Here is a 26,237-nt window from a genome sequence, read left to right as displayed (position 1 = left end):
ATCTATTAAACATCTTGGTTTCAAAGAGCATTGAAACACATGATTCAAGACAGAAACCAAAGAGAAAGTACCACCAAAAATCATGAACCCAAAAGACCAAAATTATACTTCAGTTTTACGGAAGCACCTATTATACCTCAGTCGCTTGATGTCCAACACCTAGTTTTCAAGTTCTGGTTAACCTTGAAACTTCCAAAAGTTTACTCAAAGTGACCAGGGTATAATCCTGGGAAAGCAGATCTAGATGTGATTAAAATCAATTATACTGACCCTGTCTCAAAGAAAGGCTGTGGCAACAGAAAAGGGATGATCTATATGAAAGATAAAGAGGCTCAAGAATGCAGCATTCATTTTCCAGGAAAGAGAGATACTATCTGGCAGACATAAGTATGGTATCTGCCAGGGAGATACTAAGTATGAGGTGGGGATGACTGGCAAGGCTTCATTTCACCTTGCCAGAATGAAATAGTCACCCAAACCACCCAAGATTTTGGCTCTGATTCCAAGCTCACCTAGAAGCTTTCTGGTTAGCTTCTCAAATATTCTGATACCAGGAGTCAGATGTCACAGATAGAGAACATAAATACTCAGGCCCCTGGAGAAGAATATCCCCTCACAGTAGATTAAGAGTGGCATTCTTGTTTATACAAAGGCAAAGCAGTGTAGTGGTTAAGTGCCCAATATTTGGAGGGCTAATGGTTTCAAATCCTGACTGTTGCTTACTTAACTTCTCTGTGATTCACTTTTCTCATTAAACGATAATATAATGCTTACTTCAAATGCCGTTATAAGGACTGAGTTAATTCATGCAAAGCATATAGAAAGAACCTTGGCTGTCATATAGTGCTCAATAAAGCTATTATAATTTTTCATAATAATTATTAAACATCTATCATGATTTTGATTTGGGAATCAAAATCCAAGCATGATCAACTCTAAAAAATTTATGATTTTAGACTATCACAGAAGTGCCACAATGTAAGGCCTCAGNAAGACAAGCTTTAAGAGACTATTAAAATGAATTTCTGGTTGTACAAGTTTGTTATACATTGTTTGATTATGGAAAAGTAATAAGGTAAAGGAGGCTGTTAGGTAGTCTTCCATTAGTAATGTAACAGAATTCAAAGTCATGTTTCTGAAGAACACAGAAAACATTCTAAAAATGTGCCAGTTGTCCAGGCTACTCATTGGAGAAAATGAAATATTTTCATTCTTAACAAGAAAAGGGTAATATTGATACAAAGAGCCCAGAAAGAACTAAGGTTTTTACTAACAGTAGACTCTCCTTTTCCAATTACTGCATTGTGTGTTGTTTTAGTGAAGTCCTTAAGAAACGGAATGATTATTCTCCCATACACAGTAACTCAGAAAGATGTCTCATAGACATTCAAACTAAAACATAAGTAGGTGTTATTCACTACTCTGTTATGTATGTGGACTCGTGGAGTAATAAGCAATGTGTGACAGATCTAGGTTGTTTGCATTACATTTGATAGATTAAATTTTTGACAACTAATTTTACCAAAACTCTTTGTCAATGATACAGACAAAGTCTGGTTCACGTGTCTGGAGACATTTTTGATTGTCACAAGTTGTGGGGAGGGGTAGTGTTACTGGCATCTAGTAGGTAGAGGCCAGGGATGCTGCTAAACATCCTATACTGCTCTTTGGGACAGCCCCCCACAGCAAAGAATTCTCTGGCCCAAAATACAAAATGCTGAGGTTGAGAAATCCTGCCACGGAGTACACTTACTGACAAACAGGGAGCCTAGTTAACTGGAAATGTACTAAACTGAACACTTGGAGGGCAAGGGTTTTGTTATGTATTTGTATCTCTAACACCTAACAGGATCTGACAGTTGGTACTCCAGTAAATGTGTGCTGAAGCAACAAATATGTAGAATAACAAGGTATATTCTCAAAGTATTTAACTGGATCTTAAAAACAAAGCTACGTATAACAGTAGCACAAAGCCTGCAAATAACTACTAGAATAAACAAAACTCCAGGTAGGTTCAAAGAGAGGCTTGAATGCAAAACTGACCTCTGTCAGAACTAAAGATTCCAAGAGTTCTGCTTTCTACTTATCATAAAGAGCAGACGTAATTGAGAGGTGGGTATGAAGAGTCACTCCTGGCATGGCAACGGAGTCGTTTTGAAGAACACACTCTTTTCGGCGAATTCTAAGTGCTGCCTAGTACTTTTTTTCTTTCCTGAGTAGATGACACACAAGACAAGAAACAGACTTCTGTGAAGTTCTCACATGTTTGGCAGGCTGACATCGGGACATAGCTGCCTAGGACTTCTCTACTCCCGATTCTCAAGAGTGTTGAGCACATGATTATAGTAAATGGGAGTAAGAGAGACAAAGCAGAATTGTAAGCGGAAGGACAAAAAGAAATAAAGAATACTTCCAAGGCTATTAGCTTTTACTAAACTGCTCAGAGGTATCATCAGGCAGGGTACAACCTAGAATTAGCTACATAGCTTTACTCATATTTATTATCTCCAGTAGTTTTTCTCATGGAATGAGGAAAAGGCTATCCAGAATGTTGGAGTAAAGAGAATTAGAGGAGGGGAAGGGGAAGGAAAATAAAACATCACTTGACACAAAGATGCCATTAAACTCAGTCTTCATAGGTGTATATAACCTAATAGATTAAATATCTGTGTCATTTTTCCAATGCTCCAGGAACTTAATATACTACGCTAACTGTGTGCCTTTGAGAGGAAAAGAATTTTTCTCACAGCTTTCACACCTTATCTCCCTCACAATGGTCCATTTGGACTTACTAGATAGAAGATGCCTAATTTACTCTTAATTTCTTTCTATTATAAACCTTGGGGGGAGTGAGGAGGAAGAAATGTTCATGGAGTACCTACTATATGTCATATACCCTACTAAGTATATAGTAAGTATATCATTATCTCTGTTATACTACTTTATAGATGGGGAAACCAAGGCTCAGTTTAAGTAAGTAATTTGGCCCAAGGACTGAGTCAGTAAAGAACAGACTTAATGTTCAAGTATGGATCTACTCTGAAACTAAGGATAGCGCACGGTCTGATAGTCTTACTGCTGGATTCACCTACTCTTAACAAATAAGATGATATAAGAACTGCTGAATATCAAAAAAATAGGCTAAGCACCCTTCCTGGTGACTCATTTCAAAATTCCAGATGCATTCTACAATAGAATCGTGAAATCTTATTTCCTCCACAGACTCAAAGACAGTTAAATAGATGAACTAGAAAGACCAGAGTAGTCATGGTTTTCAGCTGTTTTTGTAATTTAGAAACTGAAACAATCTACATTAATTCAGAAAATGAAGGTACTACTGGGAAGAAGGAATACAAAGACAAAAAGGTTTTAGAACATAATCAGCAGGAGATCCATATGTCTTCACTGAAAAAAATGGACACNCTCACCCGGGAAGAGCGCAATGATAAATACCAACATGGGCCAGTGAAGCGATGTCCTCCACAACTAGACTGAAAAACAAAGGGACAGCAACTTGTCTGTTCCCCTTCCCTGATTCCCAAATGCTGTTCCCCTCCTCCAACTCCCCAATAAAAATCTTAAAAAAAAAAATTTCAGTGAATCTATCCATTTACGTGAAGAGCTTGATCTGCCCGAAGGAGAACTAGCTTAAGTTTATCTAACAAAGTTCTTTATTTAGGCCCAGTCACACCTCTGACCTTATTGGGAGGCAGGGAGGGAGGATGCTTTCACTTTAAATTTATTTTTAAAAGATCCTGATTTATCAACTCACCTATTACATGGGCAGACACAAAGGCCACAGCACTTGTTGAGTTCCGTTAAAGTCTTCTCTGCCTCTTTCATGTCTTTATTTATTTGATCCATGCCTTCTTCTATGCGGTTTAGTTGTTCTAAGAATAAGTTGTGGAAGTTACATTTTGTGTTACATTTACAGTGCCAAGTATTATTATAAAACAGCAAACTTCAACCTCAAATCCACCAATAACACACCATAGAGACTGTATCAGTGCCAGAAGGTATCACATACTATCAAATATGAAAACAATCTTTCACATACTGATCCTGAGGCACCTGGCTTCTTATTGTGTCAAGATTTGTTCTAAAGAAATTTGTATAATAGAAGCATGTGAGGGTTTGTTTAGAGATCACCCTTGCAACCAAAGTAAGTGCACTGTGACCAGACCAGATCCCCAGCATTTCTATCGTTGAATAGGCTCAAAACCCGAGGGCTGTCATAAGACTAATAAAAACCAGATTGCTCAGGGCTAACTCAAACAGAATGTTTCAAGCTCACCTGACTCTACACCTATTTAAGGACTTAACTTGATTCCTGAAAATGATGCAAGAATATCATGTTTAATATACATATGAACAATGCACACAGTAAGTCCTACCACCTAACAGATACCTGGGATACAACTGGACATTGTTGCCCTCACCTCTAACAGGCAATAAACATGATATAATTCAAATGAGAAGAAGTAAACAAATCACTCTTATCTTACAGAGGGAAGGCACTCCCAAAGGCTGATTTGATATTTTTAACGTGACTGATCTGATGGTAAGTCAAATCAAGAGTTTCTGCCAATAACTGTAACTCACCCCCTTGTTCATCCAGCATAGTAATAGTCTTGATTCCTGCATCCTGAGACTGAAAGAAGGAAAAAGAGCTGATAGCAAAACAAAACATAGCAAAAATAACAGAAACAAAAACTATAAGGCCTGACATAGCAGGAAAGAATCATTTAGAAACCTAAGTTCTCAGAGGAGTACAGCTACAGGGAAAATTAATATCCCCAAATCAACACACTTTAACACAGTAACCCGCCCCCACAAAAAAAAAAAAATTAAGTCACAAACTCATGGTGCATTGATCTTCCCTGTCATATTCCAATACTGTCAATAGGAAAAACAAAAAAGGCCCGTTAGTGCATGGCTTGACAATTTCATCAATTGCTGGTTTCAAATAATAAAGGTTATTGAAACAATACCCTTCTGACTCTTAACANACTCATGGTTTTATGCCTTCCTGCATAGCTTTCTCAAGCAGTAATCACTTCTTGAGGGTAGAATTGGAGAAAATGTATGGTTGTGTTTATTTAGGGTTGGGATGGTCACTGGTGTAATGTCATTCTTCTCAACCAGCAATATTTTTGCCCTCCAGGGGACATTTAGCAATGTCTGGAGACATTTTTGATTGTCAAGATGATGGGGATGGGGGAAAATGTAAGGGGGTGGGGTACCAGAGGCATCTAGTGTTCAGGGATGCTGCTAAATAACCTACAATGCACAGAATAGCACAAGAATTATCTCCAAAATGTCAATAGTGCCAAGGTTGTGAAACCCCGATCTACCTTGATGTTGTTCACCAACAGCTGACCTTGGTCTTCTATAAGCTTTTCCTTGGACTATGGCCCTGAGCTTACAGGGTAAAGCAGTTCTTCCATTGCATGCCTTTGATGGAGAGTAGGATGAGCAGCAGACCCCAGACCTTGAATGTTTCAAGGACTTGTGATGTCACAAATACAGAATTGGAATAGTTGCTCAATCCTCTAGAAGCCAGTCTGAATTTACATATAATTGGAGGGAGCTGCTTACTTTGATTTGAGGCATTGAAGTTCTTGTTAAACATAGATGTTATTAGAAGCTCAATAATATAGGAGTAACCCTTCACACCATTATCAACCTTAATGTAACTTGGTTTATCTGACTAGTTTTAGTCACTAAAATAGTATCTTGAGGTATAGGCTAAGCTTAATAATAAATATAAATACAGTAGGTATTGATAATGAAACCAAGGTCAGATGAGTCAGGGGCTCGCGCTGCCTGTAGATCTACACAGAAGTTGGGTCATAGAATAAGCATTTATTATCAGAGCACCAGTGGTCTGAGAAGGCAGCCGGTTAACACTTCCGAAAACTGCCTTACCTTCTCACACCGGCTTGGGATTTTTAAAGCAAATCTGGGCTTTTCTCCAGAGGCTACATGAAGGTTCTGGGGGTCTCCATGGAGCCTTCCCTGTGGCCACGTGATTCTCTGGTGGAGCCAGCAACCCAGGAATGATGATTGGATTAGCCTGGTAGACCACTGGGACTGTAATCAATAAGCCTAAGGGTATTAATAATAAGTTTCAGGGTAATTTTCTAAACCAGGGAACTGGGTGGGACAGGGGACATTCTGAGCTCAAGCCACAGGGGGATGATCTGTTGTTAAGCTATAGGTGGGCCAAGGAAAGGTGAGGCCAGGGACGTGGAGAGACTTCTACTATGGGGGTGCCAACCAGGCCCAGTTTCAATAAGAATATAATCATAGGTATTGATGGATTGTCTGCTCTGTGATAGGCACTTGACCTATGTAATGTCATTTAAAACTAGCAACACCTTGAAAGATAAGATGTTAACCTTAATTTTAACTCTGAGGAAAGTGAGGTTCCTAGAAAACTTGTAATTTATCCAAAGTCACAAATGAGTACCAAGGTCAGTATTTTAACTCAGGTCTGTCTGTTCTAAAGCTTTTGCAACTTTCATTAAGCTTCAATAAGTTTTTCAAGGAAGGGGTGGTTGGAAATTTAGCTGAAACAGCTGCCTCCAATTAAATGGAATGGTGGGGGTTTAGGAAGAGAGTAAGACCAAGAGGGAGGTCCGGAAATAGCAAAGAGAATGAAAAAGGAGTCAGAGAGGCTGGTCACAGGAGGAGTCCAATGCAGCGGATTGTCTTTCGCAAGCCAGCCTGTCTTGGTTGTCTTCCCTTCTTTTTGAGAAAAGCCTCTTTCCCCTGTGTCCGTTGTTCACTCTCGTGTGTTCAAATAAAGCTAGATTATTGACAAAGGCGTATGGCAAAGAAAAAAAAAAAAGGGGTGCGCGACGGCGCTGTGTGCGCCTGCGCGCTGGCGGCGGCGGCGGCGGCGGTGCCCGGCGGGGAGCGGGCCCAGAGCGGGCCGCCGGACCCAAATCTGAGGGGGTGGCGTCAGGGAGCTCCCCCGCCGGGGCCTCGGCGGCCTGATGGAGTAAGTCGGTAGTGAGGGTGAGTATCTAGGGGCTGGGCTGCGTAGAGGCGTATGGGAGCCCGAGGGTCGGGTGTTCTGTCTCTTAGGGAGGTTTGGGGCTGCAGGACGCGCGGCCAGGTCTCTGCTCCTGCAGGCTGCGGCGCACGGGCAACCTGGTGGTCCCCTCTCCCAGAGCCTGCGCAGGTTCACGGGCAGGCGGTGTTTCTGGCTTCGGGATACAGATTCTCGCGGGACCGTTCCAGTCTTGCTCCCCACCCCAGTAGGAAACGTGGCTGCAGATCCTTGACCTTTAGGGGAGGCCTCTGACCTCCTTAGGCCCCCGGTGCCACAGTGAGTCCGTACACCCAGGTGCTTAAAGGCCTGCGGATTTTAGGCCAGGGACACCTTTCGACCTCTTGTGAGTGTGACAGCCTCATTGTTTGTTCCTCCTAAGGTCTTCTCTCCCAGCGGGATGTGTCTTAATAATAGCTACTAATGATGGAGTTTTTATTATGTGTCAGTTTAATATTTAGTTCGAATCTTGGTGCATAATTATGGAGAGGAAATGCTTTGCACCCCACTCTCCCTTTAGTCTGCTCAATTCGATCATCTTTGAGAGTCAGCATCATCTGTTGAGGGTCTTTGAGATTAAGTCATCTTGTTGGGAAGTTTCAGATTTCTATGGCTCTTAGCAACTTCGGACTGCCTTCCTAGTTAAGGGAAGTTCTTTTATCTAGCAAATGAGTGCTTTGTCCATCATAATTAGGTTTATACCGAATTAACTCAAGCCAAAGGAACTTTTGAGCACTTACTAAGAGCCTAATACTGTTCTAAACCCCATGGAAAATCTTAAAATTTGTTTTAAGCCCTGTTCTCAAGTTTGGTGGAGAATGAAACAATGGAAGATAACATTTAGAGTCAACTAGGATTTATTAAGCACGTTACTACATACACATGTGCCGATACATTCGCATCGGTCAAAAAATTAATGAGGTATTGTAATGGAAGGTGGTTTCTGGGAGCACATTTCAGATAAGAGTTTGATGGTAATTTGCTCAAGCTAATTTAGCCAGAGTTTAGTGGTGAAATTCACATACAGTGACCAAGCTTATCTCCCCCCCCACCCCTGCCCCCCTGCACCAAGTTAGATATTCTAAGCACTTCTGCTGAGAAGCAACTACATTACAGTTATAGTTTCTAGAGTTAACTACTGTGTCTAGAAAATGGTAGAAGGCTTTAATTAAAGATACTATTAGATGGTTTCTGAAGAGAACTTTAGAATGGTTTGGAAGAAGGTAGAAGATGTGAAGGAGTCTGATCAGGTTAGTTCAGAACCAATTGCTTTGATTAAAATAAAGATATTTAAAAAGGAAAAACTGGTGATTATAGTACATCTAGGTTAGAGCACATTTAGTTTGAAGGCTACTGTACAAGAGAAGCAAGGAATAATGGTAGATGCCGGCTGACTTGGTTCTGGGACAAGAAATGGCTCAGTGAGAAGTACACCAGTTGAGTGTTTTTAAATTTGTAACTGCAGTGTTTAAGTGGGAAGTTTGGGATTAATTTGTGTACTCAGTGAATAAGAGCACCTAGGCAGACAATTGCACATCCGGCATGCTAAATCGCGAATTGAGATCTTACAATCAATTAGATTTGTTTCTTTAATTTTTAACCTGAAAGAGACAACCAAGAAATGAGATTTCCAAGTTTTTGTCAATAGAGGAATGGTTAAAGAAATTATGTATTTGTTAGAAAGAATGAGCCAACCCTCTATGTGCTAATATTGAGTGATCTTCAAGGTATAATAGTAAGTGGGGGGGAAAAGTGCAAAAGAGAATGTACAACCATTTGTGGCTTTAAAAATATATATGTATTTGCATATTATGTATAGAATATACCTTGAAGAATACATAAACTGGTAACTGACTGGAGGTGACTGGGAAACATGAGTGGGAGGGGAATAATTTTCTCTGAGCTTTTTTGTTTTATTTTTTATTATGAAAACTTATAAGCATTCAGAAAAGTAGAGAAAATACCATACTGAACCCATGTATGTTGATCACACAGATTTTAAAATCTGTTTATATTTTGTCTCATTCCTGACATTTCACCTCTAAATACTTTAATATCTGTGTCTAATAAAAGTAACATTTTACTGCATAGCTAAATATCATAACCACACCGAACAATGGTAATTCCTCTGTGTTATCTAATACCCAGTCCTTTGAATTTTCCACAGATTGTCCCCACCTTTTTAAAACTTTTTTAATCCAATTTCCAATCAAATCTATACGTTGCATTTGACTGTTACGTCTTTTGAAGTCTTTTTAAATCTCAACTAAGAATAGTTTACTTTTCTCTCTCTTTCCCCCTTTCCCTTTTATCATCATGACTTGAAGAGATCTGGTCAGTTGTCTGGATTTAGCTGATTGATTCTTAGTGATATCATTTAACTTGTTACTATAACCTGGAAGGTAGAGCTAAACACTTGATTGGATTCAGGTTACACACTTTGGGTACAATACCATAGGCCATGCTGTATACAGTAGTTTTCCTCTATTAGTGATTCTGAGATTGATGAGTGGGTTCAGGTGGTGAGTCTGAGTCTTCCATTGTAAAATTGTATTTCTCTCCTGAAACCAGCTCAGATGTAAGCTGTTTTGTACCTTTTACATTTTAAATTCATAATGATAAAAGAATCAATTCATCAGGAAGACATAATCATAAATATGTATGTGCCTAATATCAGAGCTTCAAAATATATCAAGCAAAATTGATACAAATTAAAGGAAGGAATAGAAAACAATTATAGAGACTTTAACTCTTCTCAATAACCGATAAACAAAAAATCAGTTTAGATTTCCGCCTAATAACTACAGAATACGCCTTTCCCCCCAACTGTACACATAGACCAGATACTAGGCTGTAAATCAAGTCTCAAATTTGAAAGGCTTGAAATAATACAGAATATATGTTCTTTGTAATGGCATTAAAGTAGAAGTCAAGATGTCTAAAAAACACCACAAATATTTGGAAATTCAGTGAAACTTCTAAATCTATGAACCAAGAAAGAAATCACAAGAGAAATTAGAAAGTATTTTGAACTGGATGATAAAAGTACATCAAAACTTGTGGGATAACTGTCATAGTCAAGATGAGCCTAAGGAGACATAATTAAATGTAATGTGGTATTCTGATTGAGATCCTGGAAGAGAAAAAGGATACTCGGTAAAAATGTGGATTTAATGTGTCAGTGTTGTTGTTTTTTTATTATACAAATTAGTATACAAATTATACTAATGTTAAGATATACATAATATGGGAAACTGGAGGTTAAAGTAACTTTCAGAGACTTAATACCCAAAATATTAATGGGTATATGGGTGCTCTATTATTTTTGCAATTTTTCTATAAATCTAAAACTATTCTAAAAGAAATAATTTATTAAAAAGTGGTAAAAAAAATTTTACACAGTGCAGTTATTGCAGTGTTGAGAGAGGTGTATTGCCTGAAAACCTATTTTAGAAAAGTCTAAAGACAATGAATGACCTAAAGTTTTACCTTAAGAAGCTAGTAAATGAAGAGCAAAATAAACCCAAAGTAGATAGAAGGAAAGAAATAATAAAAATGACAGAATAAATCAATGAAATAAAGACAAAAAAATAGATAAAATTATAAAGCCAGAAGTTGGTTCTTTGAAAAGATCAATAATATTGATAGACCTGTAGATTGATAATGAAAAAGAGAACACAAATTACTAGTATTGGGAATGAGAGGGATTTATCACTAGCGATCCTATAGGATAATAAGGGGGTATTATAAGCAACTTTATGCCAACAAATTTGCCAGTATAAATGAACAATTTCTTGAAAACGGCAACATACTAAAACTGTCACAAGTTGAAACAAAATCTGAATATGTTAAAGAAATGGAATTAATGATAAAAAGAAACCTTCCCACAAAGAAAAGTCAGGGCCGCAGTGGTTTCACTGATGAAATCTGTCAAGTATTTAAAGAAGAAATAACATCCATCTTATATAAACTTTCAGAAAACAGGCAAAGGGGAAACATTTCTGAACTCATTTCAAGAGGCCAGTATAGCCCTACTAACCAAAAACTGATAAAGATGTTACAGATTAAAAAGAAAATTACAAAACCGTGTGCCTTATGAACATAGATCCAAAAAATTCTAGGCAAACTATTAACAAATCATAATACACATCAATGACTTAAGTGACCAAGGATAGATGGATAGTTATCTGATAGAGCAAGTATGTGTACAGTAAAAAGTTAATGGTAGAATCTAGGTGGTGGGTATAGAGGTATGGGGGAAACGGGATGCGGGGTAGTCACTGTAAAGTTATTTTAGTATTTCTGTGTTTGAAATTTTCCAAAATACAGCACTGGGTAAAAAAGCAAGGGAATATTATGATCAGATTTGCATTTTAAAGAGATTACTTATGGTCCAGTCTGAGGAATTAGGAAAGCTCAGGGTTACCCGAGAGTAGTTTGAGGGGGTGCTGAGACTACTTAGGAGGAAATTATATAGCTATTCCTTGTAGGCTGGTGATTTCAAGGTAAATTTGTGTACTTCGATATTTTTCATGCTGTTGGGATGCCGAACTTTTGAACAGTAGCAAATTTTGTCTAAGCGTACATCCTTGCTGAGATGTTTGGGCATATCATTGCCACATGTGCAGTATGCACATGTGAGCTTTTAGTAAACATTGGACTTTTGACATTTACAAGGATGTTGAAGTCTCTTGCAGATTTCAAAATCTGCAAATACTACTACTTTAGCAGCACATAAATTCTCCCTAAAATCTAATAAAATATATGGTGACCTTTTTGGAGACTTAATGATTTTTTAAAATACGGGGACAAAGGCACTTAGAAAGCTATTAACATCAATTAAACTGCCAGAGAAAATGCTTTACTGTATTACACCATTACTGTGGTCTAGTCAACCATGCACTTAAAAGATTCTATAATGGAGATGAAATAATGAAGGTGATTGCTATTTCAGTCAGACTTGTATAGAGTGGATGGAGATTATTGAATGTGCTGTTAGCAACAAGCTGCATGGAGAACAATAAAGCTGTTTGAGAAGAATATTGGGCAGTTAGCTAGGCTCATTCTTTAGCGTATAGTGATTATAGTTCTTGCCACAGAATTTTAAATTGCTATGTGGATCTTGGGGATTGCTTGGAAATATATATAAATGATACGTTGAATACAGGAATGCAAAATTTTTAAACTGTTTAAGTAAATGCAGCAAGCTATCCAAGTCATACTTTTAAAACAGTGTTTGTACAAGCTGTCTTTGGGCTTAGGACTTACTCTGTTTTATGATAACTTTTGCTGACATTTTTATCATTTTGTTAGGGTTGGTGTTATCCCAGTTGCTTCCTCAGTTATTTTTCCCTCTAGGACATAATGCGTGCCAAGTTCCAGAACTGAGTAAGGAATTGGAACTTAACAGTAGTCCTAGTTCTGACTTAAGGTCTGCCCTGTCCATTTCCTTGCCTGGTGATGGGTGATATGAATAGCTTCATTTGCTGGGGCTCAACATTTCATGCATTTTCCTGAGTCACAGCCTTAACTTCCTATCTTTGTTTACTTCCTATCTTTGTTTACTTCCTATGCTTACTAATAAAGAGTGATTGCTACATATACTCCTGCTAAACGTGGTGTTAGGGCAGATAATATAAAAAGTAGGAATGCAAGTGAGTAAAATGTTTATGAGCTGTGCTTATGCTCTGTCAGACACCAAATGCAGGAAACCACCAATCGCTTCGTCTTGGGTAACAGGAGCCAGACAAATTCAGAACTAGCAAATAGGACAGCAACCCAGAATAAACCTTTCAAAGTTATGGTTATAGGTTGATATGCCCCCAAATATTTCCTGACCTCTGTTGTCAACTTAGCAAGGAGCCTTGAAACTTTTTGGGGCAGCCCATTCAGCGATGTGAGGACACCTCTCAAGTGCCAGTCATATCTTTGTTCCATAACCTTCTGGGCAACCTAGGGGTAATGGCAAAACTTGTTCTATCACTGCACACTGTCTCTCTTTTGCTCTGTCTTGCTCATCAGAAATCCATTACTTTTCTGTCAGGGTTAAGGAAGAGGCACAGAAAATCACTTGTAGAATTCAGAATGGGATTCTAATCTGAGTACCACTCCATTACCCCTACCCCCACCCAAACCAGTAATTAAGCTTTTTTGTCCCTGTAGTGTTGTATAGTGTCTTATGACAATAAGACACTATATTGTCTGAGTTGGCTTTAATTAAGTCAGGGTTCAAATATCTTAAGTACTGCTGGGTTTATTGTAATGAATGGTAGAGGTTTATGAAAAGACAGATGGCTTCCTCATGGTAAGGCCAGGGAGATCAGACATACCTACCATCAAACAGCCTGTTCTTACTTATTTTGCAGGTTGTATTAACAGTAAAATGGGATAACGTGACAACGTTCCAAATAAAGTTCTTTGACACTAAATGGTGCTTTCCAGCCTTGAGTTATGTAGTGAATATTTGGAGAAATAGTCTGACATTGATGTTTGAGATGGATTACAGTGTTATGAGGTAGTGGTTGTTTGGAAGGCTGTTTTGCTGACCAATTTAAGTCACTTTTGAGGAGCTACCCTGTAGAAAGATGGGGAGAGCATAATAAAGTACAGAATGCAGTCTCTGGAGATTCTAATGCAATAGTTCTACTCTGCCTGCACAACTGTATTTCTTTGTATTAATAAGCTGTGTGGGTGGTTCTCATACACTGCTTGAATTTAGAACTTGCTTATTATATATTGGCGGTGGGAGTCAAGGTACGAAACATTAGTGACTAGAACTGTGGAGTGAAGGGAGAAGAACAGATGTAAAGCCATGCAAGTTTATCACACTAAAGAATAGATAACAAAAATGAAAAACAGAAATTTGTCAGGACTTGGTGTCTACAAATGGGAATCTGAAAGAAAAATATCAATAATATGTTTTGGGTAATTGTACTGACAGTATAAGTAATTAGGATGTTGAGAAAAGATATGTATTATACGATTTTTTAGGCTATTACAACTAAGAAATATCACCAATGTTTCTCATAGTTTATTTGAGAAAATTTGAAAGATTTCATGGTGGGTATATTTAAAAGATATGGGGGGAAATGTAAGGTGGTTAAAGTGAGGACAGCAGTAGTTGAATTGTTTCCACTTACTTGACTTGTATAATGTAACCTCTCAAGCACTTTGTGAGCTAATTTAGTATTTCAGAAATAGTGAATCATATATTACTCATTTTAAGGACATACAAATTAAATCTCCATTGCCTTTGGCTGGAATCATATCAGCTCAGTGTTTAAATACTAGGCCTTCCTTATTGATTAAATACTTTGCTAGCAGTGATACTTTTTGATTTCTTATAAAAGTGAAAATGAATTGACTTAATACATGAGGATTAGAAACATGGAGCTTGTGAAAGGAAAAATAAATAAAAAGAGGGAATCTTGCTTAAAAGGTTGATAGAGAATATTTTTATTATATGGCTTTATCCATGTACTTGGAGTTGATGTCTTTGGCTTTATTACATAGAAACACAGTTTGTATTTTAGTGCATAGTTCTCAGTTGAGTAAATATATGAAAACTCCACAATAACTGCTATTACTTGTCCCAAAAAGTCATACGTTTTTTTCCCCTTTTATTTGTTTATTCTAAGTGTTAATGTAGACCAGGTGCTAACTTTAAGGTTTTTAAAATTTTTTTTATTATTAGTTTCAGGTATACAAAACAATGTAATAGTTATACACGTCACCCTTCACAAAGGGATAACCCCCCTCCCCCATCTATTGCCCCTCTGACATCATACATATCTATTACAATTCCATTGACTCTATTCCCTATACTATACTCCACATCCTGTGACTATATATATGTATTAAATTATAGTTGACATACTCTAGTATTCCGCTTCAGCTTCAGGTGTACAGTGCAGTGATCAGGCCTCTACACCGTCCATGAAGTGGTCTCCCTAACAAGACGTGCCCATCTGATACCCTACAAAATCTTTACAACTTTATTGATTATATTCCCCAAACTGTGTCATATTCTTGTGATGATATTGTAGTTACTAATTTATGCTTTCTAATCCCCTGAAAGTCACACTTTTTCATTGATTTTATTGCTTCTAAGTTTTTTGTTCCTGTTTTGGTTTCGATAGTTAATAACTTGAAGCAGTATTAAGAACATTTCTGGACGTATCTTTACTACTCTTTTCCTCAACTTTTAGAACAGTGCTTGATGCTCAGTAAATGCTTGTTGAATGAAATAACAAAATACTGCATGTAAATAGTAATTAACATTGAAGTAAATGTTAGGGTATAAGGGAATTAAGAGAATTGTGCTGTGAGGCCTAGCACCAGAGTGATTTATGTTTATTTTGAGATTTAGATTATTAGCAATACTGAAAACATAGATAATACTGTACCTATCCATACAGGTGTATTTCTTTGTTTTCTTATCTAGTTGACATTCAGCTTTTTTTTTTTTTTTTTTTTTAGCTGAGCCATCCTGCCACCTGTTGGCAGCTCAGCGGCTGCTCAGCTCGGGCTGACTCGAACCGCTGTTGCTCAGAGCTCAAACTCTTGAGCGAGCTCTTAACCAACTGAGCCACTCAGCCGGCCCTGACATTCAGCTTTTTTACCTATCCTCTTATTTTGGTGTTTTGCACTTCGTTACTGAATAAAATTTTTTTAGCCATTAAGTAGTGGTATGAAATGGGTTGCAATAGCAAGGAAACTGCTGAGTGACCAAGAGAAGTAGAGAACCTTAGGCCTCTTCTCACTGGCACTTCTGCCATGTTGTCTAGGAGCTACAGATTAGATTAGGATAGTTTGTAATTTCATTAGCTCATAGTTTTAAGTCCTCCAAAGACTGAAGCCAGATAAGGAAGCAGATATATTTATTAGAGCGAGGAGTGTGTGTGTGTGTGTGTGTGTGTGTGTGTATGTGTATGTGTGTCTGTGTCTGTGTGTTTGTGTAGGGGAAAGCAATGCTACCTGGGGAGTGGGATTAAATTCTCACGTAGAGAGTATCCTACGCGACTCAAGAGGAAAGTATGCTAGTGCTAAGGAATTATAAAATAGAAACTCTCTGGTCTTAATCCAAACCCCAGTGTTTACTCAGCTCTCTCTATCTCACATGTAGTAATTCAAGGTAGTTTCATTTGGAACAATTTAACAAATACTTATGGATTACCAGCAGTGTGCGAGACACTCTGAGTGCTAGACCTGTACTAGTGAACAAAATATACAAAGTCCCTGTTCTCATGGAACTTAACTTTTAAATGGGGTAAATAGAAAATAACAAATATATACTATGCCAGGCAGTAAAAGATGCTTGTTTCAGATATCTCTTGCTGTGGAACCAACTACCCCAAATTTATTGGCTCAAAAACGATGATTTTATTGTTTCTTATATTGGGTTGTTGGAAAAGTCTAGACGTATTTTTTTCTATGTTTTTCATTGCAAAAATGCATCATGACTTTTCCAACAACCCAGTAGTTCAGTGGTTTGAACGGGGCTCATCTGCATAATTAACTGGTCTCTCTTGGGGTCCCTCATTAGCAGCTGGGCCTGGAACACTTGACATGGTTCACTCACCCAACGTGGCTGTTGGATGGTTCTGGTTGTTGCTTGGGTGCTCAGCTGAGGCGTCAGTTTTTTTCCCTTGGCCTCTCCTTGTGGCTTAGGCTTTCACAGCATGATGGCTGGGTTTCAAGAGGGAGTGTTCAAACAGTGCAAAGGCAGAAGCTGCAGCTTTTTAAAGGCCCAGTCTCAGAAATTATATTGTCACTTCCACCACATTTTATTGGCCCAAACAGGTCACTGGGGAGGGAAAATAGACTCCACCTTTTGATGGGCAGTGATGACAAGATCACATTGCGAAAGAGCACATGGAGTGGGAGATAATGCTGTGACCATCTGTGGGAACAATCTACCACAGTGCTATTAAACAATAAAAACGTAAGCAGGTTAATAGGGGGATAGAGGAAATGTGGGAGGGGGGCAGAAAGTACATTATTCCGTAGGAGATTAGGTGAGGCCTCCTTGATGAGGCAGCATGAGAGAGTGAGCCACGAGCACCATATAGACATCTTCCGGAAGAATATTGCAGGCAAAGGGAACAGGAAATACAGACGGAGCCTTAAGGTAGAATTCCTGGTGTGATCAAGGAACAGCAGGGAGGGCCATGTGACTGGGGCGGAGGGATAGAGGGAGCATGGTAGCTTATGGAGTCAGAGGGTAAGTGAGAAATGGACTTCGGGTCTTCTGTGAGTGAGATGGGAAGATTATTGAAGGATTCTGAGCAGAGGAGCTCAGTGATCTGACTTGAATTTTAAAAGGATCCTGTTCTGAGAATCTCTGGCTACTGTTTTGACAATAGACTAAGAGGATAAGAGTAGAAGTAGGAAGTCAAGGCAGTAGTGCCATGTGAAATGATAGATATGCTAAGCAGTGAGGAATGATTGGATTTGGGGTATATTTCGAGGTGGGACTGACACGATTTTCTGGTGAGTGGATATGGGGTGAGAAAAAGGGACCAAGGGTGACTAACAAAGTTTTTGCCCTAGGTACTTGGAAAACTGGAATTTTCCTTTACCAAGATGAGAAGACGGGGGTGCGGGGGGGGGGGGGGTGGATGGAGGTGAGGGAGATGTAAGACTTGTGTTTTTGGCTATGTTAAGATGAATCTAAGAAGACATCTGGGGAAACAGGTTACTAAATGTTACTTCCTCATTGCAGGTGTGACGTTGAGTGCTTCAGATCTGGTCACTATGGTACGAGAACGAAAATGCATATTGTGCCACATTGTGTACAGCTCAAAAAAGGTAATAATAGAAGAGAGAGCATCTGAGAGGCTTTATGACTGATTATTTTTTTAGAGACATCCTGTGAAATTTATAGATGGGTAAAAGCTTTTAATGTTGTCTTATTTATGCTTCTTTCTTAAACCATAGCTTGATTCCACTGGCTTCTTTCTCATTACTACCTCATAAAGCCAGTAACTGTATTATGAAAACCTCTACCCAGAATTTGAGGATATTCAAAAGTAGATAATAAAGAGAAATGTAGTTAGTATCCAGTTATAGAGGGTATACTTTAAAATTTATGTTATTTCATATTATACTACTTTGTAATTAGCTAAGGATAGCTAAGGAGACAGCATTACATGTACCTGAATTCTGTTGCTGCCTATGCTTGTGAAAAGTTCAGTCCAGCCGAAATGGATGCTATTAACAATATCCTAGATGTCCACAAGGTGGGGATGTTGCACAAAGAAAGAACAGACATTTTTAAGAACTGAAAGAATTTACCTGTGTTTTAGGGAAATTGGCTGTAAGTTGGCTGTCTCATTTTTTTTTTTTTTTTGGCTTTTTCTTGCCTTTAGCCTTTGCTTTCAAACTAGTGCTGCTAGCTTAAATATCAAGGAATTTTTTTCTCTATGCTTAATTTGTAATTTAAGTGAAGAGAGTTGATAAACAATGTTGAATGCCAGACTGAGGGGTTCGATTATGATCCATCCAGTAGGCTGAGGTGAAGGTTTTTTTTCCCTATATAGGATTTTTGTTAGTGATGGAAAAAAATCACTAACAAAATTTTATATCATGTTTAATAATATATCTGCTGCCTTTAACAAAAGTAAAAAAAACCTTGGCCCTCTAGTTTTAAAAATTTAGACCAGGGTTTATACAAATTGTCAATAAACAAAAATTTCTTATGGTTACTTTAGATGGAAGGGAGATGGGAAATTGAGAAGGTGTGAAATCAACGGACACTCAGAGGTGTCAGCCTTCGGTGGAGCAGCAGACCTGTCTTGCAATGTCTCATCATTTTGCCATTTTAAGTCTTTTGGGCTTGTCTTTTACTACTTTGGTTTGAAACATGTTTTCATTCCTTCGTACTTTTCCATGGATCATAATGAAGTTAAATCAAGGATTCCTGCCTTAGGAAGAGCCAGCTAGAGGTTTTTAAGCAAGAGAATGGCTTGATCTAAGTGTTCACATTAATGCAGTCTAAGAAATGTAGAGTTGGGTTAGTTGAAAGAGATAACTCTGATACTTATTTTTATTTTTTTTATTTATTTATTTTTTTTAGCTGAGCCATCCTGCTACCTGTTGGCAGCTCAGCGGCTGCTCAGCTCGGGCTGGACTTGAACTGCTGTTGCTCAGAGCTCAAACTCTTGAGCAAGCTCTTAACCAACTGAGCCACTCGGCCGGCCCTCTGATACTTATTTTTAGATAGATCGTGAACAACTTATGTTGAAGCAGTGCTCTCTTCTAGTTTCCTAAACTATTGGATTGTCGGAAAAGTCATGACACATTTTTGCAACGAAAAACATAGAAAAAATACGTCATGACTTTTCCGACAACCCCAATAGTATAACCTTGGTTTTTCCAGCTACACCGTGGAGGAGAAAAGGAGCTAGACCAGGGGTCGGCAAACTTTTGAAACAAGAGCCAACCCTATCCCTCAAAACAATTTAAAAATTATTCGAGAGCCATAAAACAAATGAAATCACCATTATATGAATAATATCCTTTAAAAATTTTATAAATGAAACTATGATAGTTTTATTTTCATTTTCAATTTTACTTCAGAGACACATGTACGTACCCAAAGAGCCACGTGTGGCTCGCGAGCCACAGTTTGCTGACCCCTAATCTAGGGTGACTTCAGTATGAGCTGTACATATACTACGTCCCTGAGTATCCTCGTGCTCATTAACTTATGAAAGACTGAGAAACCGGAGTTATAAATATTAAAAAAGATTTTTTTATATTGTTCAGTGTTTTCCAAATTTGGTCAGCCACCAAATCCTTTTTCCCCCTTCTTTCCCTTTTTAAAAATATAATACTGATTAATAGAAAAGGAGCTAAACAGAAGCTTGGTAACTAAGCGGGTATGCATTTGGGGCTATTACTTTCATCCTGTGCCTGTGGATCTTTACCAGTTATTTTGAGAGCTCAGTTGTCTCACTATTTGCATTCATTCCTTGGAGGATGATAGGAGAGAATTTTGCATGTAAATTTAGGAAAAGGTTTATGAAGTGTTTTAGACAATCCAAAGTCACGTTAAAACTAATTTTGAATGATAACATTTTTATAATTGAAATAGAATATAGAATTGGTTTTTATATGAGAAAATAACCCGTTTTAGTGAATACTATTTTGGTCAGGAATGGTTTCATCGCAAGAAACAGAACCCACTTAAATTTAACTCAAGAAAAGGGTATTTGGCATATGTGAATCTAATCCAAGGAAAAACTGAACAACAGGAAGCATAGGGATTGGAGTAGGTGTTATGTATTGTTTATGAATTTTTTTCATTCTATGTTATGTCACTAACTCAACTCAGTTTTCAGTTCTGTAAGTATTCTAGTTAGTGGCCAAGCAGTTGTAGCTAGAAGGTGTCACAGGTAAAGCTGCCCGTTCCAAATGAAGCATTTATAGTGATAGGAAGGAAATGATGGTCATCCTCAGTAAAATTTCCATTTAAAGTAAAGAAGTGTTTTGAATCACAACCCTGTTTGTTACACTATAGTAGATAACTTAAAATAAGACTAGGTTGTTGGGTTACTGTATGGTTTTTGACAAACTATATAATGACAAGTCTCAATCCACAAGATGCTTACGACATGGCATGGTATTTGAAACACTGGTGTTGGTGTCAGATCGGCCAGGGTTTTTGAGTCCTAGTTTGACCACTTGATTATCTGTGACTCTGAGAGGGCAAGATTGGGTATATTTTCACCCTTACCCCTTCAGTGCCTAGCTCTGTTCTTGAGAAATATTTGGTGAATGAGTTAGCTTCTCTGCATGCTTGTGTCTGTATGAAGTTAATAATACTCCCTCAGCTGTGTTTTGCAGTTCACATATGAAAATGTTTGAGGCACTTAAGCACAGGGCATAGTTATATAGTAATACTCAACAATTGTAGTAGCCCTTTTATCATAAATGTAAATAGCCCTTCTCTAATTATGGCATGCTGGCTATATATGCTTTGGCGTGACATAGGGATAGACATTTATAGCTTTTTGAGTTTGTTGAGGTGTGTGCATGTATGTGCACATATTTTTAAGTGGAAGCTCTTCCCCACATTTTTAGTTTTCTTCCCACGAAGGGTGGGGTCGAGGGAGGAGAGACCCTAAATTTTCAAACTTTTCATTAGAACCAAACAAATCAGTTAGGGGGAGTGGGCAGTGGAGACGAAGACATATTGAGTAGCTGTGTTCAAAGAAGTTTTAAAATCTTGCTGGTCAATCATAGAGAGGTTCTGTTCTACCTGTAACTTTGATCTAGAACTTATGTATCCATCTGTTAATTCAACAGATACAACTATTATGCCAGGCCCCAGCCAAGTCATGAGTAAGAGTTGTAACTTAATCTTGAGAAACTCTTGGTTGAGTGGGGAAAAAGAGTGTGGAGAAAAGTTGTCAAATAGTTGAGGTTATATATGATTTCAGAGAGTTGGGTTTTTTTAAAAATAAAATTTAGTAAGTTCCTTATATTGGGATAGAATTTAGCCCACATAGTTTATCTTAAAGTGTTTGCCTCCTAGAAGCAATATATTGTACTTTCTAGCCTTGTTGGAAAGCCACTTAAATAGGTCTTTCTTAACAGTTTCCTCATTTAAAGATAAAATATGTCACAAACATAGCTAAAGAATTTAATAAGGGACCGATTTCAATATTGAATTGAGAATAGTAACCACAACAAACCCTTTGACACAAGAAGCTTAAGTCCCAATTGTTGATTGAACAGGAACACAGGAATTTTTTCCCCAAAGCAATCCCCTTAGTTTAATCTGCTTTCTTTAATTTTGAAGGAGATGGACGAACACATACGGAGCATGTTGCATCACAGGGAACTTGAGAACCTGAAGGGCAGGTATGGGAACGGCTGTCTTCCATGAACTTGTGAATGTGGGGTATCTGAGTGCTGAGACCTGTCTGCTCTTTTTACAGTAATCCTTCATAAATGAATATTGTGTTATGGTATAGAACTATCTTTTAGAATTAATAGCAAGTACAGATTTACTTTTGGCATTCAAAAAGCATAAATCTTTGTGCATCTCAGATGTGTAGAATTCACAGCAGCTCTAGCAAGCAGATGACAACAAAGGTGTGTCGGGATGAGCTGATTCTCTCATTAGTGAGCTTTGTCATTCTACACACCAGCCCAGCAACTAGGACATTTCATATTATTGCCTCAGCAGTGTTACAAAGCATTGCGTGCAGTAAACCTTTAGTATTGCTGGAATAGTCTGAGAAGCCCAAAGTCTGCTAGAGAGCACTGAACCTCATTAGTGTAAATATACTCAAAGTGCAAACCTTCAGTATTTAACGATGCTATTTTGTGATGTAAAGCTTGAGATGTTTAAGGAAAGAAAATCTAATAAGTAAGCACCTTTAAAAAATTAAATGGAGCATATGTGTATAGTCCATGTCTTGCCTTCCCCCGCCCCCCCCACACACACATCTATGGTTCGTTCCTTTTTTGATGTTTTGACTTCTGTGACTTTGAAACACAGAAACATTGGGAAACTGACAAATATTAATTATATTTTATTCAGTGCATAATAGTTATAAGCGTTGATCAGGATGCCAATCTAAGTCATTTGAAGTTATCTATATTTTATCTGTATTTTAAATAGTACAGTTTTAGATTGTGTGGTTGAATTAATATGTTATTAAACTTTCTGCAACTGTTTAGCATATTAATAGAATTTTTTCATGGTCTCAGTCCCTTACTGTGTCAAGGTTAGTTCTTCGCAGCAGTGTGAAAGAGGTCTTCACTCAGATATAGTGTGGAGAGTCCTTATAATACCTTGACTATATATGATCTTTAACTCATTATCATTGGAATCCTATGAAATACAGTCAATCTTTGATTATATGTGAGATATTTTAATTACTTAATCCCATTTCCAACAGACTTCCTTCTGGAATTCACCTTATTCTTGGCTATTTACCTGCCACCCGGCTATATTATAAAATCAAACAAAACAAATTAAGTCAAGTAAATCTAGTCATTAGGAGAGAAGCCCATTTTATTCCAAGACTAATGCCTTGTTTTATTCAAAGATCACTAATCAGCTATTTAAAACATTTAAAAAAATTTTTGGTTACTTTAGTTTCATGTTTATAATCAGTACAGAATCATAAAAAGTAAAAAATGTAAAAGTCATCTAATCTGCCTTCCTCCAGCCCCAACTCCTAACAGTTTGGTGTATATCCTACCCAAACCTTTTTCTGTGTGTATACATAGATTTATATTTAGCTGTACACACATTTTGTTTTGTCTTATTAACATAACTCAACCACATTCCATATTATAGTTGTTCCGTAACTTGTTTTTCCTCTCTTTCCACCCATCAACTTAACTGTGCCATGGGGCTTTTGTCTACCATTTTCAGTTATTTGGAGCATTAGTCAGATAATTAGGGAGAAAGTATTAGAAGCCTCTGAACTGGCAATATAAATGTGAGCTTTAGCAACCAAACTCGTTTCATTTAGAGGAGAGCACTTTAGTACTTATTTACTAATTTTTTCGGATACGGTGCTAACAAGTTTTATATGGTTTTCTGGCCTGTAACAAATTATTAGGGAAAAGGCAAGCAGGTAGGAAGGAAAAAGAGCTGACAAAACTATAAAAAACAAACGAAATTCCAAATCATTTACTTACTTGGAGTATTGACTGTAGGGACAAATTGTCATCACTAATTTGTACCACAAGAAGAAACAGTTATCAGTCATTATTCCTTTTCCTTCCTATCATCAGTTTGTGACTATTTCCTCTGGATTTCATGTTTAAATACTGGCTTTCTGTTTCTCTTTATATTTGTAGCACTATAATTTTTACTTGTGATCTGGTTAAAAATGTAAAGAGCACATTTTTAAAGCTTTGAATGCAAGCTTTATTGAGAAGTAATTTGTCTTATTTGGTTCACAGTTGTGGACATCTGGAGCCTTTCCCTATTTTTTCCTAATATGCTTGTTCATATGTGTGCCCTGTAAGTAGTTTCTACAGATAGATGCTATTAAAAAGGCACAAACCTTTATTTATCAACCAGCTGTCGCGGTATAGTTAGAGCAAGCTTAATAAAGAAAAGCTTATGGGCAGAATATCTGAAGGCTTTGCCTTTCACACATGAGAGGAAATTGTGTGGTGGTAACAGGATGAAGCTAATTTGGGCCCTTCTCTGAACACCCTGGGGGAAATTTTTGCCTTTATTAGTCAAGAAGTAAAGCAGTACTTTTTCTCCAACAGTTAGTTTTTATATTTATACAAAGCAATAAGTATTTTAACTAGTTATTAATAAAGAACTGAAAAATAGGATCATTAAAATATTAATTTGCTGCTTGCTTTTGTGGTTTTTTGAACACCATCTGTGAAAGCATGATGCGTATTGTGTGTAGAGCAGGTAATTTGCTTGGCTTCAGACACAGACATGTTGGGATTTTCAAGAGATGTGATTTACCTCGCCTGTTCTTTTCCTGGATAAACATGGATTCTCTTCTCGTTTTGAAGTTTCTTGTAAAGCTTATCTTTATTTATTTAATTTTTTAAACTAGATTTCATTTATAAGAAAAATGTTAGGGGTTTCTGTTTTTTGGTTTTTTTTAATTGGGGAACTGGGGGAGGGAAACAGCGTTGGGGAATCAAGGAAAGGGAACAGACAAGTTGCTGTCCTTTTTGTTCTTCAGTCTAGTTGTGGAGGATGTCGCTTCACTGGCCCATGTTGGTATTATCATTGCACTCTNGGGGGGGTGGATGGAGGTGAGGGAGATGTAAGACTTGTGTTTTTGGCTATGTTAAGATGAATCTAAGAAGACATCTGGGGAAACAGGTTACTAAATGTTACTTCCTCATTGCAGGTGTGACGTTGAGTGCTTCAGATCTGGTCACTATGGTACGAGAACGAAAATGCATATTGTGCCACATTGTGTACAGCTCAAAAAAGGTAATAATAGAAGAGAGAGCATCTGAGAGGCTTTATGACTGATTATTTTTTTAGAGACATCCTGTGAAATTTATAGATGGGTAAAAGCTTTTAATGTTGTCTTATTTATGCTTCTTTCTTAAACCATAGCTTGATTCCACTGGCTTCTTTCTCATTACTACCTCATAAAGCCAGTAACTGTATTATGAAAACCTCTACCCAGAATTTGAGGATATTCAAAAGTAGATAATAAAGAGAAATGTAGTTAGTATCCAGTTATAGAGGGTATACTTTAAAATTTATGTTATTTCATATTATACTACTTTGTAATTAGCTAAGGATAGCTAAGGAGACAGCATTACATGTACCTGAATTCTGTTGCTGCCTATGCTTGTGAAAAGTTCAGTCCAGCCGAAATGGATGCTATTAACAATATCCTAGATGTCCACAAGGTGGGGATGTTGCACAAAGAAAGAACAGACATTTTTAAGAACTGAAAGAATTTACCTGTGTTTTAGGGAAATTGGCTGTAAGTTGGCTGTCTCATTTTTTTTTTTTTTTTGGCTTTTTCTTGCCTTTAGCCTTTGCTTTCAAACTAGTGCTGCTAGCTTAAATATCAAGGAATTTTTTTCTCTATGCTTAATTTGTAATTTAAGTGAAGAGAGTTGATAAACAATGTTGAATGCCAGACTGAGGGGTTCGATTATGATCCATCCAGTAGGCTGAGGTGAAGGTTTTTTTTCCCTATATAGGATTTTTGTTAGTGATGGAAAAAAATCACTAACAAAATTTTATATCATGTTTAATAATATATCTGCTGCCTTTAACAAAAGTAAAAAAAACCTTGGCCCTCTAGTTTTAAAAATTTAGACCAGGGTTTATACAAATTGTCAATAAACAAAAATTTCTTATGGTTACTTTAGATGGAAGGGAGATGGGAAATTGAGAAGGTGTGAAATCAACGGACACTCAGAGGTGTCAGCCTTCGGTGGAGCAGCAGACCTGTCTTGCAATGTCTCATCATTTTGCCATTTTAAGTCTTTTGGGCTTGTCTTTTACTACTTTGGTTTGAAACATGTTTTCATTCCTTCGTACTTTTCCATGGATCATAATGAAGTTAAATCAAGGATTCCTGCCTTAGGAAGAGCCAGCTAGAGGTTTTTAAGCAAGAGAATGGCTTGATCTAAGTGTTCACATTAATGCAGTCTAAGAAATGTAGAGTTGGGTTAGTTGAAAGAGATAACTCTGATACTTATT

General features: G+C 37.6%; 2 protein-coding genes across 3 annotated transcripts in view; one reads left to right on the top strand and one right to left on the bottom strand.

Annotated features, from left to right (window-relative positions):
* Window positions 1–4,903, bottom strand: part of SNAP23 (synaptosome associated protein 23) — a 31,695-nt gene extending 26,792 nt beyond the window's left edge. Inside the window, exons 1-2 of one of the 2 annotated variants that reach the window (XM_019645089.1) lie at window positions 4,603–4,903; window positions 3,773–3,890 (exon numbers count right to left, since the gene is read on the bottom strand). In XM_019645089.1, coding sequence (XP_019500634.1) covers window positions 3,773–3,890; window positions 4,603–4,729 — 245 coding nt within the window. In that variant the 5' untranslated portion in view covers window positions 4,730–4,903. The remainder of the gene's footprint in view (window positions 1–3,772; window positions 3,891–4,602) is intronic. The other variant, XM_019645090.1, reaches the window with a different exon arrangement.
* Window positions 4,904–6,889: 1,986 nt separating this feature from the next.
* Window positions 6,890–26,237, top strand: part of LOC109383988 (zinc finger protein 106-like) — a 58,366-nt gene continuing 39,018 nt past the window's right edge. The window contains exons 1-3 of the mRNA XM_019644868.1: window positions 6,890–7,023; window positions 17,781–17,866; window positions 21,864–21,925. Of these exons, the coding sequence (XP_019500413.1) occupies window positions 17,813–17,866; window positions 21,864–21,925 (116 nt within the window). The 5' untranslated portion in view covers window positions 6,890–7,023; window positions 17,781–17,812. The remainder of the gene's footprint in view (window positions 7,024–17,780; window positions 17,867–21,863; window positions 21,926–26,237) is intronic.

The sequence above is a fragment of the Hipposideros armiger genome, unplaced genomic scaffold (assembly GCF_001890085.2).
Source record: "Hipposideros armiger isolate ML-2016 unplaced genomic scaffold, ASM189008v1 scaffold_92, whole genome shotgun sequence".
NCBI lineage: Eukaryota > Metazoa > Chordata > Mammalia > Chiroptera > Hipposideridae > Hipposideros > Hipposideros armiger.
Note: the sequence above shows the minus strand (reverse complement) of the source record. Positions and strands in the feature narration are given on the sequence as shown.